At 53.1% G+C, this 12,322-nt stretch overlaps 1 protein-coding gene across 2 annotated transcripts in view; it reads right to left on the reverse strand.

Moving 5' to 3' along the window:
• Positions 1 to 205: 205 nt before the first annotated feature.
• BABAM2 (BRISC and BRCA1 A complex member 2) overlaps positions 206 to 12,322 on the reverse strand; it is a 437,376-nt gene continuing 425,259 nt past the window's right edge. For both annotated transcript variants that reach the window (XM_081253809.1, XM_081253808.1), the window contains exon 12: positions 206 to 527. In XM_081253809.1, the coding sequence (XP_081109935.1) occupies positions 464 to 527 (64 nt within the window). In that variant the 3' untranslated portion in view covers positions 206 to 463. The remainder of the gene's footprint in view (positions 528 to 12,322) is intronic.

Genomic DNA, 12,322 nt, shown 5'->3' on the forward strand with positions numbered 1-12,322 from the left:
CAGGCAGCACCTTTCCAGTGAGGGACTGTCCAAATGGGAAAGGTTGGGTGTGAAACACACACGCACAAGGCGCTAGTTCCAGGGGGAGAGAAAAGAGCAAATGGGTGTTTTATCTGAAAACTTAAAAGAGGTCTCAGAGACAAAGGCTTTGGAATCAGGGTGTGTGCATTTATGATGTCTTACGTTCCCTGGAAAAACAACAGCATCCTGATTTGTGACTTTATTTCTTCCAACTAAGAAGTATACTGAAGGAAACAAAGAGGGAGCAACCAGAGGTGGGGGGCTCTGGGACCCAGGTTCCTGCCAGCCAGCTCAAGTTTGTGTTCCAGTCGGGGCGCAAAGCTGCTGTGTGAGCGAAATGCTGCCGTGAAGACATTCCAATGGCTTCCAGGAAGCGGCCATATGTGCTGACACGCATGTGGACAGAGCAGTCTGGCTGGCCACCTCTCAAGACTGGTGTTTCCTAGAGCTTTCCATTGGCAAATGCTGCCTCCTGGAACTGAGGGACAAAGGTTTTGAAATAAGCCCTGGTGGGAAAGGGGGAGAAAAAAAATTGTGGTTAGCGCAAACATCTTGAAAAAAAAAAAAAAGTGCAACTCAGAGCTTTCAGCCTAACTCGGAACAGTTGTTATTTATTGTTCATGCATCTTGGATTATATTTTCCTTCCCTGCTGATGCAAAGCCCTCTGGATTTTTCCAAGGGAGATCCATACAGTTCACTGCTGTGCTATCTCTCATGGATATTTAAAGGGCCTGTACTCAGACCTTCCTGGCTGCCAATTCCTATTAGACAGCAGGACTCGGGTTCCATCTGCCCTTCCCCAGGTCAAAGCCAAGGGTCCAAGCTTCAAGCCAGAGAGTGATCAAGCCAACCATCCAGTCGTTTTCGTGATGTGAAATATCAACAACGTTGCACTTTTACTTAGGTGGATCTTTGACTTCATATAGACAGAGAGGGTCTCATAAGAGGGATTTCTAAGTGATCCACGGCCTCCATTCGTTGGCAGACGTATTTGTAGTTCGATCTACTGGAAAGAAAGCCAGGCTGGGTATCAGGAGAACGTTCCCTGGTCAGCCACAGACTAGTGACAGGGTCTGGGGCAGACCGTTTGGCTTTTCCGGCAACTGGGTTCGAATCTGGAGAAGCAGGCTCTCTGTCCAACAGCAGGAGAGGGGCACATGCCACACTGACTGTGCCAGGCACTGCCTGAGGTGCCAAGGGTTGTGAGATGACCCACATGTGGCACCTACCATGCAGGTGATCTCAGTTTAGAGAAGGAGCAGACACATAAGAAATACCAACTGCGGTGGTGAGGGCATTTATGGCAATGCCATGAGGCACCAGCCTCGGGCAACCAGTGAAGGAGGCGGTGAAGTAGCCATTTTACAGGTGTTCCAGGCAAAAGACACAGCAGGAGCGGAGGCCTGGGGGCATGGGAGGGCTTGTCAGGAGCTGGGAACTAAACACTCTTCCGGAAGAGGAAGGGTGAGGTAGAAAGCAGAGTGAGAGGAAGCCGCAGAGGTTGCGGCGGGCACCGCGTGTGCCTGCCAGCCCTCCCTCCCGCAGCCCTGATGCCTGTGAGATCAGAGCAGTCACACCGGACTTATCCAGAAGTGGCTCACCTGGACCTGTGACTTGAGCTAGGAAGGGCCACCAAGACACCTGTCACCATCAGTACCACAAAGGCCTCAGTACCTCACCCACGTCTATGTTATTTAGGAGATGGTTCTAATAAGCTTGGCGCTCCACGCTCCCAGGAGGTCAGAAGCCCCACATTAGGAGTCAGGGAGCTAACTTAAAGGCAGAGGGCACACCTGCTGAAGCTGAGAGAGGCAACAAGGCGAAACCCATCTGTGAGAAGAGAGCAGAGAACTGCTCAGCAGTCATGAAACGCAAACGGGTGGTTCAGTGTCGGCGGTGCAGCGTCAAACGGGTGGTTCAGCGTCGGGCGAAGAGCCCCGCACAACTCAGCAGCCCCGGGGTCGCCACTAAATCGCCGCTAAGAGCAGCCATTGATGACACCTGCCTGATCCCCTCCCCTAATGCCAAGTCACCGGAAACCCTCTTTCAAATTTCCGTGCTTTGCTGAATTTTTTCAGTCCCAGTCTCTGCAGCCTCTCTGTCACATTCATGCGTGGGCCCCTGTGTCTGGAAGCTCTCTTTCCCTGGGACATTTCACACCTAGACCCCCTCCGTCCCTCCTCCTCTCCCTCCCGCCGTCCCCTCTCCCGTACGAAGTCTCTCCTTGGCTACTCTTCCCGTCCTGCTCGCCACTCCCCTCGCTTCCTCTCAGGCTCGAAACACCCTCAGCAGAGAACCTGCCCCCCCCACCCCAAATCTGGGTCTCCAGCCCTTATTTCTCTCCCAAACTTCCGGGCCCACATTTCCAACCACCTGCAGGACATTGTGGCCTGGACGTCTCTCTATAGCTCAAGTCCACACGCACTTTTCCATCAATATTACGCATGTGAAAGTGCTTCGGCCTCCTGGTACTTCTGTAACAGAACCCTCAGTTTCCACTTCTCCCTAAACCCCTGCGGTGAAGTCGTCCTGAAGTTTCTTCCTCTTCCTCCCCGGTGTCCCAACACCTGGGCTCCCTGTCCTGTTACCTTTCGCAAAACTGCTGTTTCTCCCCGGGACAAAAGGCTTACTTCGCTTTTCTGTTGCAACTAAATCAATTCTCCTTGAATGTGGGTCTCCCTCACTACCCCGACCAAGACCCTTCATCTATCTGCCCAAACTCGCAGCCTGGCATGCCACGATATTTACTATTTGCACTTTTCCTCGGTTACATTTTTGGGATCGTGCCTCCCCCCACCTTTGAGAAGCTAAGAAAGCTAAGGATCCTCTCCCAGAAAAACTGCAGGTAAGTCTCCTCACTGTGATGTCACATGCAGTCGGGGGACGCTGCAAGCCCCTTGAAGCCCACACACGGTCCAGGACGCTGGCCTGCACCCCCGCCCCCTCCGGCGTGGCCACCTGCTCTTCCTCACACATGCCATTTCCACCTCGGGGCTTTAGTCACGCTCAGGCCAAACGCCCTTGCCCCCATCAAGGCTTCCCTGGTCGCCAGAAGGTTCTCTCCCTGCTTGCAGACGCTCTCTGTGCTTCTGCTGGGGCACGTGTCATGTGTGCACACGGCTTGCTGGCCGGGCTGCACTGCCAGGCCTAGAAAGCAGGGGGCATGTCCCCTTCTCTGTGACCCCACAGGCCTGCCCGTACAGAGGGCCCAGTGTGGACTTCATGGCTGCAATTAAGGTAACTACCGATGGCCACCAGGTTTGCAAGAGCACGTCCCTTGCACGCTGTCGAGGAAAGTGAGAGACAGCAACCCCACAAAGCAGGCAAACGCAACGTTCAGGTTCTGAGGAAGAAAGCTATAAACCTGCCGTCCATTCTCAAACGTCTACCTATACGGACAGTTAGTGAGAAGGATAAACACCTTCCTCCATCCGCATCTTCATCCAGCCAGACCACCACCTCCTCTGAGACTCAGGACCTCAAATCCCTTTTCCACGATCGTCCTTATGGGAAGGGGGACTGTGAGGAGGCAGAACAAGCCCCCGAGCTAGGGGGAGGCTGGCCGGGCGAGAGCAGCCCTGAGCTTTGTTTCCCCACAGTGAGGAGGGGCAACAAGCCCACCCCGATGCGACGCTCACACACAAGACGTGTGGGAAGGAACCTTGTCAACTGGCTGCCGCCACTCGGACGTGAGGGCCGTTCGTTCCTTCCCTGTGTTTCACCTGCTGCTATTTCCCCAGCGATATCTGCGTTTGCTGGAGGGGAGCCTGGTGGCCCTTCTTCAGAGGGTCCGATCTCGACAGGCTGCTGCCCGTCTCCGCTGCATCTGCTTTACTGCCTGAAGGACACCGTGGAGTGTGACGTACCCCAGCACCACTGGGCAGGGTGGCGTCCCTGTCCCAAGTCACAGGGGAGGACACCAGGGGCACAGGCTGTTGGTTCCAAGATAGGTGCCCGATGAGGGAGTGGTGCTGGCTGCTGCTGGAACGGGCCCTGGGCACCGGGGCAGGGGCATCTCTCCCCGGCTCTCCGTCCTCAGGCCCGGCCTCACACCGGGCAAATCTCATCAGCTCAGATTTTCCTTGGAAACTTCTGGGGGAGGGGCCACACCAGTGCAAGCTCCTTAGACCAAAAGGTCTTGGCAAGAGGGAGCAAGCTTTACAGCAAGCTCTGTCCTTCTTCAGAAAGTTCTGAAGTTTCCTGTTGTGTCCTGGGCTTTCCCAGGGCAAACGGTGTGACGCCCAGGGGAAGCAGTGCGGAGAAGGGCTATTTAAAGGCATGATGCTACCAGCTGTTGTCAGTGAGTGCTGCTCAGCGCGGATCCTCACCAAGTCAGCTCAGGGAGGCGAGGAGGAAGGGGAGAATGACAACTGGCTCCCATCCATTTATAGGTTTTCTTTTGAAGTGCTGTTTTCATTTGTTTCAGTTTTTATCAGGGAAGATGGAGAGCTGCCCAGAGTATATTGCCTGCCAATGGCACTAGTTGTCTGTCACCTTTTAAAAAACGCTTTCACCCAAAGACAAAGTGTATGGTAAGCTTTAAAAGTGTAAGTGCGTTACAGGGGGGTGGGGGGAAGGTCTTCTCACGTCCCCGTTAACTGGCCAAAAGGGCCCTCGGGGAGGGAGGCCTTGAGTCAGTCAAGCTTCTCCTTCTACTCCCACTGGGAGAGACATTATCTTTAGACCAAATTAGAGCTAAACATGCCTTAGGACAGCATAAGGCTCTGACCCTCTTCACTGATCTCAGTCCCTCTGCCCTGGGTTTTATTTATTTTTTTGGCTGCCCTGTGCAGGATCTTAGTTCCCCGACCAGGGACTGAACCCGTGCCCCCTGCTCTGGGAGCACAGAGTCTTAACCACTTGACCGCCAGGGAAGTCCCTTCACTCTGGGTTTTATAAGATCACAACTCCATCCAATCCCAGAGTCTCAGGCTAGCAGAATAAAACTTAAAGAACTGACCCCAGGCTGAGGCCAGGTAGGTTGTCCATGAATTGGAAGCAGGACTGGCTCCTGGCCTCAGCTCACAGGCACAGCAGGGGCGGAGTAGACAGACCGCTGAGGCCAGGAATCAGGGTGCTGGGCTGCTCAGCAGGTTTACTTTACTGGGCCTTGGGTCCAGGAGTAAGTCTCTTCCCTTCTCTGGGCACCAGATCCCTCATCTTCGAGGCAGGGAGCTGTGCCTGATGATCTCCAAGGCCCTGCAGGCTGGAGGCTGTGAAGGACAGGCAGTGTGGGCTCGAGGCCTGGCCCTGCTCTTTACTGGCTGTACCACCTGGGCAAGTGAGTCACCGGTTTAGCTTTACTTTCTTCAACTATAAGAGGTGAGCCATGACGCCTACCTTAAAGGATAGTCCTCATGAGGATTAAATGAGATGTTCCATGTAAGCACTTGGCCTGGCACCTGGCAAACTAGTTGATCAATAGGTGTCAACTGTTACCGTGGGGACCCAGCTGGGTCTGAGGGGGAGAGGCGGACAGCCAGGGCATGTGTGGCTGCAGAAGAGGAAACCCTTGTGTGGATGGAGAGGTCCTATGGTCCTTGCTCCTGGTTCATCCTTTCCCCTGGGCCTTCTTGGATCGTTTTTCACGTATCGTATTGAGCTGGCAGCTGGAGGCACAGAGGTGGTCAGCCTCAGGATCGGACACCCAGCCAAAGTCATTGGGACACTGCACACCTCTTGAAATGCAGCCCGGAGCTGCGGGAGACATGCTTGTGGTACCAGCGGGAGACACCCGCGCCCCGGCCGGCTTCTGCTTGAGCTGCTGCGTGTGCTCCTGTGCGTGGCTCTGGTCAAAAGCTTGGTCGGTGGGAGGTCGCAGCCTTGGACTAGATGGATGTTTAAGAATCATGTGGCTCTGGCTACCCCAGATGGGGGTATTGAAGTGGGCCCAGTCCTCAGACAGACCTTTTTCTGTCCAGGTCAACAAGTATTATAAAGGGCAGGCAGTGGGGCAAGTGAAAGAGCACTGAGCCATGAGGCAGAAGACATGGGCTCTAGTGCAGGCCCTGGCTCGTTGGGTCATCGGGAGCTGGGCCTCAGTTTCCTCACCTCTAACAGGAAGATGGATACTGGGCAATCTCTAAGTGCCACCCAGTGATGGTTCTGAGATACCCACGTGACCTTGAGCAAGCCACTTAACCTCTTTGTGTCTTGACTCTTCACCTGTTCAATGAAGGCACCAGCCAAGCCCAGGCCCCAATGCACCGCAGGTGATGGTGGTGAGGGGAGACGGTGGTTGCCTTAGCTGGGATGCTTTTTCACAAACATGGCAGAGCTCCGAGCAGATGTTCAGGGAACCACAGGCAGTTGGTGAGAGGGAAGGAAGGCCTGTTCCTCTAAGCCATGTCTGCCCTCCAACTGAGAGGTCCAGACTCAGGGAGCTCAAACTAAGTTGTCAGGGGAAACAATGCCTGGAAAATCCAATCATCTATGTGTGTTCTGGGGAAGGGGCTCTGGGGGCACTAAAGAGAGTGGTGACAGGGAGCTGTCAGGAAGATCCTCAGAGGCCTTGAGATGAAGGCAGTTAGGAAACTTTCTTCAACAAGTCTCATCAAAAGGGATTTTCCCCGCTGGAATTATAGGTCTTGATTTATTCAATGGACCTTTTCAAAAGAACAAAAATCCATGCAGTCAACATCTGAACAATTGAATCAGTAGGGTTTTAAGAAAATGAAAACAAAAACAGAGAATAAAAAGCCCTAAGAGCTTGGAGACTCCGGGGAAAGAGGAAGGAAGCCCATAAACCAGATTAAACATCGCACAGGTGGCACTTGCAACACTGTCGCCTGGGGCAGGAGTCAAGGTCCCATTTTGCAGGTGAGAAAACAGACGCTGAGCGAGTTTAGTTAAGATACACCCTGAGCCCAGTGCCAGCGGAGCCCGTCTTGCTGCGGGAGCACCACCTCAAGGAAGAGACCCTGTGATCTTGCCGCCTTTAGCCTCACATACTTGGGGCCTTTTATTTGGCAGGAGCCTAAACAATTGCTCTCTTCCCAAACTGCACTCAGTAGGCTCTTTCTGGAATTCCCAAATGCTTTTCTCTGGGCAACGTAAGATGAGACTTACGATGCTTGCGGAGTCAGGCGGGGGTGGCGGTGGATAGGGCAGGCTGGGAGGAGAGGTTCGGGGACACGGACCTCCTCGTCAGGAAATCAAGGACACACAAATCAAGTCAGAATTCATTTTTGCAAATAGAGGCAAGTTCCCAAACGTCTAAGGCTCCTTTCTTTTTCCAATTTTCTTCTGCAGCTGTGACTTCAACTGGCACATGTTTTTAATCAGTCATAAGCAAGCTGACTGTGGTCTGAAAATCAAAGCAGTCCTGTAAATAGTGTAAGACAAGTCCCACTAATCAGCCTTGTGGTCTTGCCTTGTCCTCATTGTCCCGAACGGCCACTGTAAATACTGACTCATGTGGGGTTACTGTCCCCGTGGCAAAGGGGTCATCCTTATAATAGAATCTCTATAGAGAGACCCAGTTCTGCCTCAATGCCTGTCACCCCAAACCCTCCAAAGGCCACTGTGAAGACGGCCCATCCAACTCTGGGCGCCTTGGTAAGCAAGTGCCTGGCACGATGGGAGCTTATTTTGTAGCTGTGCCCTGAGCGATGTCAGCCTGGCTGCTGGTATGGGCTTTAGGAACAAACAAGTGGTTGTAACTGGTTCATGTACACAGTCTTCCTAAATGTGCCAACCCTTGAGCAGGCCTGGTTCATTTTTAAGGGGTCCAAGATCGCAAAACAAGGACATGAACACGCTTGAGATGCAAAGGCTTGATATCATACCGAGAACACAGTATCACACGCTCACAGCTTCGGGCAGAGGCCCTCGCCCTCGGCTGGAATCAATCTCCCCTCTGCTGGGTTCCATGGCACAGTGGCCTCCAACCTCAGGCCCAGCCATGGTCCGCCTTGAGTTTGAGATGTTAGACTGGTGTCTAGGCTCTGTCTTACACAGCTCGGGCTCCTTGCCCGTGAGAAGGCTGAGACCGTAGTCTCAGTATGTGTTGAATTAAATAAAATGCTGTTTTAGGAGGACTTCAACAAACAATCAACTGGGATCCATTTCTAGACATCAAAGTATTGGGATGAAATCTGGCTCCTTCTAAATCATAGGGTATTTGTCAATGCACACTGAAATGATCACAATTACCTAGTGGTTCTTTCTCCTTCTGAGACTCTCCGAGGAGGCCTCCTGGAGCCGGGCCAGTTCCTCTGGCGCTTGAGCAGCGTGCAGCCAGCTTCTGCAACTGCAGGGCCAGGCCTTGCTCAGGAGTTGGGGTGGGGGGTTGTAGTTGCCTCTGCTCCCCGGGCACCCCCTGCTGCAGTGTCTGAGGGGAGGAGGCCACGTGGGCCAACTGGCCAAATGAGAGGGAGGGGCAGGGTAGTCTTCGTGGGCTTCCCCAGCCGCAGGGCTGCCTTCCTCCCCTGGGCTCCCAGCTCTGTCTGCAAGCCTCTGTCGCAGTCCAGCCATCCCCCGACATCCCACTAGAAGCTCCTTCATGGCAAGCCCCGCTGCTCATATTCAGGCATCTCTGCAGCCCAGCTTCAAGTCTAGAGCCCGACGCACAGCAATTCAACAAACATTTCTCAAACGACTGTGAAAGCTTGGCTTATTTAAAGATGTACTTTAGAATTATAAAATTTTATAACAGAAAGAAATCTTAGCGGCCATATAGTCCGATCATTACAGGGAAGGGAAAACTAAGGGCTGGAGAAGTTGATAGTCCCTCTCATATGGCCTAGCTCTTCTCTGGAAGCCCCTTGAGGGCAAAATTCGGTGGTGGTTCACCCTTAGTGCCCTATGGTGCTCACCTTCCTTAGGGCCTGACAGCAGGAATGAATAAATGAATGAATGAATGCATGGCTGGCCCAAGGGGCTGCCCTAAGGCCCCAGAGCTGGTCGGCAGAATCTGAGCCCATCCTCCCTGTCTCCTTACTCTCAGGCTGATGCTCTTTCCGTCATGAACCTGCTTGATGCGAAGCTGGGAGGAGGGGGCAGCAGCGTGGCCACTAGGAAAGGCCGGCCCCCCTCTCCCCCCGGGGGGGGGTGTCAGCTGAGATGATGCAGTGCACCTGGCTGGGCTAAGGCTAGGGCGGAGAGTGGGTAGGTGGGGCTAAGGAATATGGTGCTGCCTGAGGCCTGGGACCCCAGAGCACAGCCACCACCCTTTGTCCACCTTGTCTCACCATCTGCGCCTGCCTGGTGTGCCTCGGATGGCAGGTGCCTTGGCAACGGGCATCTCATGTTCTCTGCTGGCTCTGCCCAGGGCCGCACAGGTGGGAGCTCAGCCCCGGCTCTGCTGGTGGCCCTGCAGATGCCTGTGGAGGGTGCTGGGATCTCCTACTCACGCAGCTCACCTGCACTGGACTGCTGGGGAGAAGCCGCCGCCTGTCTGAGGGCGGTGAGTCACTGTCAAAATCACAGATTACCCTCCCCCCCTTAATCAGCAACAGGGGAAAAACCAAAGCATGGCCCTCAAAGAGGAAGTGCTTGGGGTCCCAGGCGAGCTGACCGTGCATAGTGTGGGGCCTGGTCATGCCCCAGCGGGGGTGGTGCCTCCAGGCTTCCGCTCAGCATCGCCAGGCATCGGCCTGCACAGGACAGTGCCGGACCCCCAAAGGGCTTAGAGAACGCTTAGGAGATCAACTCTCTGGAGCATGAAACAATCTTCTCCCCCCTAGAGAGTTTCTCTGGGGCTTTTAAGTATTGCTTGCCTGGTTGTAAACTGGGTTTCTCCCAACAGACTCTCAGCATCTAGAGGCTGAAGCTCTGTCTCCCAGCGTGGCTCAGGCCCCTGCCTGCTGCCTTTTAAGTGCAGCCCCTGGTCACGCCCACACTCTGGGTGTTTGCCCTCCTAGCTGGGTGCTCACAGATACCCCTTGAAGATCTGGGGGAGGGGCAGCAAGGACGGCCATGGTCCCTCTTCAGTCTAATCCCCCCGCCCAGCAGCTGAAACGATACTCCCAGACGTCTGGCTCTCTGGACTCACAGATGGAAAAGCAGCAATTCCAAAAGAAGAAACTACTGGATGGGAGAGGACATCTGAGGCCTACCCTCCCTGCTGCAGTGCAATGGCCTTAATGGGAACTTCAGGTGGGCTCCTGGGCTGGGAGTGTGGGCAAGTTCCACAGCAGGCTGGCAGGAGGCAGAACTTCTGCAGGTGGAGGGCCCTATGGGTCCTCTCAACCATGCTGAGGTTCATGGCAAAGATGGGGAGGGGCGCAGAAGCAGAGCTCACCTGCCCTGCAGGCCCGCAGGGCTCACTCCACCCTGCACGAGCACAGGGCCCGGCACGTGCTGGCGACAGCTAGCTGTGTGGCCATGTGCCAGTTACAGAGAGGGAGGGAGGGGGGAAAGGCCTGGAAGGAAAGGAAGGACATACATACAACGTGGATAAATGATATCCACACATGGTATGAAACAGGCTTGTTCAAACGATAGGTGGAATCCATTAGTGGGTTGTGAAATCAACCTAGTGGGTCCTGACCAGCATTAAAATAAAACGAAATCAAAATCAGAGTACATCACGTGTGGCAAGTAGAATTTTTGTGTGTGAAACTTTTGTGGATGTAAAATAAATGTCTTCCTGTGGATTGTGGTAAAAAAAAGTCTGGAAGCCAGGAGTATAAAGGAAGGGAGGTGCCTACTACATGCTCGACTTCACGCTGTTTGTTTTCATCTATACTAGTTTACGTTTACTCCTCCTAATGGGACTACTACCACGCAGGTTATTAGTACAGGTTCCCCCCACCATCTGAAAGTAGAGCATTCCTATGAAACCTTTCGAAATGGCATAAAGCGAAGAAGCAATTAACTTAGGACACATCTTGCTAACGGATGCAAAAATAAAATGAGACAAAGCAAGATGCTCACAGACACAGTTCAAAGCTATGGTGGCCTGATGCTGACATGCCGAGTGTGGTTCCTGGGGAAGGAGCTTGGCGGCGCCACTCTGGCTGCTCGGGGTGCACTCTGCCTCTACAAGGGCTTGCCACAAAACAAACGCTGAATGCTATTTTTGCTTTTTGCCTTTTTTGATAAAAGTGAAAATCCTCTTTGGATGTCTTTTAGTTACTGAAAACAGGTACTAATGTAGGTCTTTTGTAAAAGCAAAGGGGGGCTTCCCTGGTGGCGCAGTGGTTCAGAGTCCGCCTGCCGATGCAGGGGACACGGGTTCGTGCCCCGGTCCGGGAAGATCCCACATGCCGCGGAGCGGCTGGGCCCGTGAGCCATGGCCGCTGAGCCTGCACGTCTGGAGCCTGTGCTCCGCAATGGGAGAGGCCACAATAGTGAGAGGCCCGTGTACCGCAAAAAAAAAAAAAAAAAAAGCAAAGTGGCATAAAGCGAACTTTCAAAAAGTGGGGGACACCTATATCTTTATTTTTGCCAATGAGAAATCTACAATTCAGAGATGCAAAGTAACTTTTCTAAGATCACACAGCTAATAGGTGGCAATGCTATTTATGATTCCAGAGCTGCTTGACTCCAAAGAGCACATTCTTTCCACAATGCCATGATTTCCAGTGGAAAAGGTGCTGGCAGCTGAGTGCAGAGACTAGGCCTCCCCCTCGGGATCTGCTGTGTGACACTGAATCACTCCTCCATTTCCTCATCCACACAACGAAGGCACAGGAGAGGTGATTTCTAAATTTCTTTGATTTGGTGATCCTCCCCCTCCCAAACATCATTTTAGGCATATCTCATTCTCCTTCATTAAAACTCCGTAAAATTGGACTTCCCTGGTGGTGCACTGGTTAAGAATCTGCCTGCCAATGCAGGGGACACGGGTTCGATCCCTGGTCTGGGAGGATCCCACATGCCACAGAGCAACTAAGCCCATGTGCCACAACTACTGAGCCTGCGCTCTAGAGCCCGTGAGCCACAACTACTGAAGCCCGCTCGCCTAGAGCCCGTGCTCTGCAACAAGCGAAGCCACTGCAATGAGAAGCCCGTGCACCGCAAAGAAGAGTAGCCCCTGCTCGCCGCAACTAGAGAAAGCCCGTGCATAGCATTGAAGACCCAATGTAGCCAAAAATAAAAATAAATTATTAATTAATTTTGAAAAGGAAGGTGCTTATGTTTTTAAAAAACAAAAACAAAAACAAAAAAACTCCATAAAACTGGAATTGCCAATGGCCCAGTAATGAATGTTGAGGGTTCCTTACTGCCAACTCCCATTACACCTAAGTTTGTTCTTACAAACCCCCCTAAATGGCCCTCCCTCTTGTAGGTCTGTGTGTCCAGAGGTGGTGACTGGTATCTTTAGCTCTCATTTAGGGACCTGCATTGGGTGAC

The sequence above is a fragment of the Mesoplodon bidens genome (genome assembly GCF_964165515.1).
Source record: "Mesoplodon bidens genome assembly, chromosome: 14".
Classification (NCBI taxonomy): domain Eukaryota; kingdom Metazoa; phylum Chordata; class Mammalia; order Artiodactyla; family Ziphiidae; genus Mesoplodon; species Mesoplodon bidens.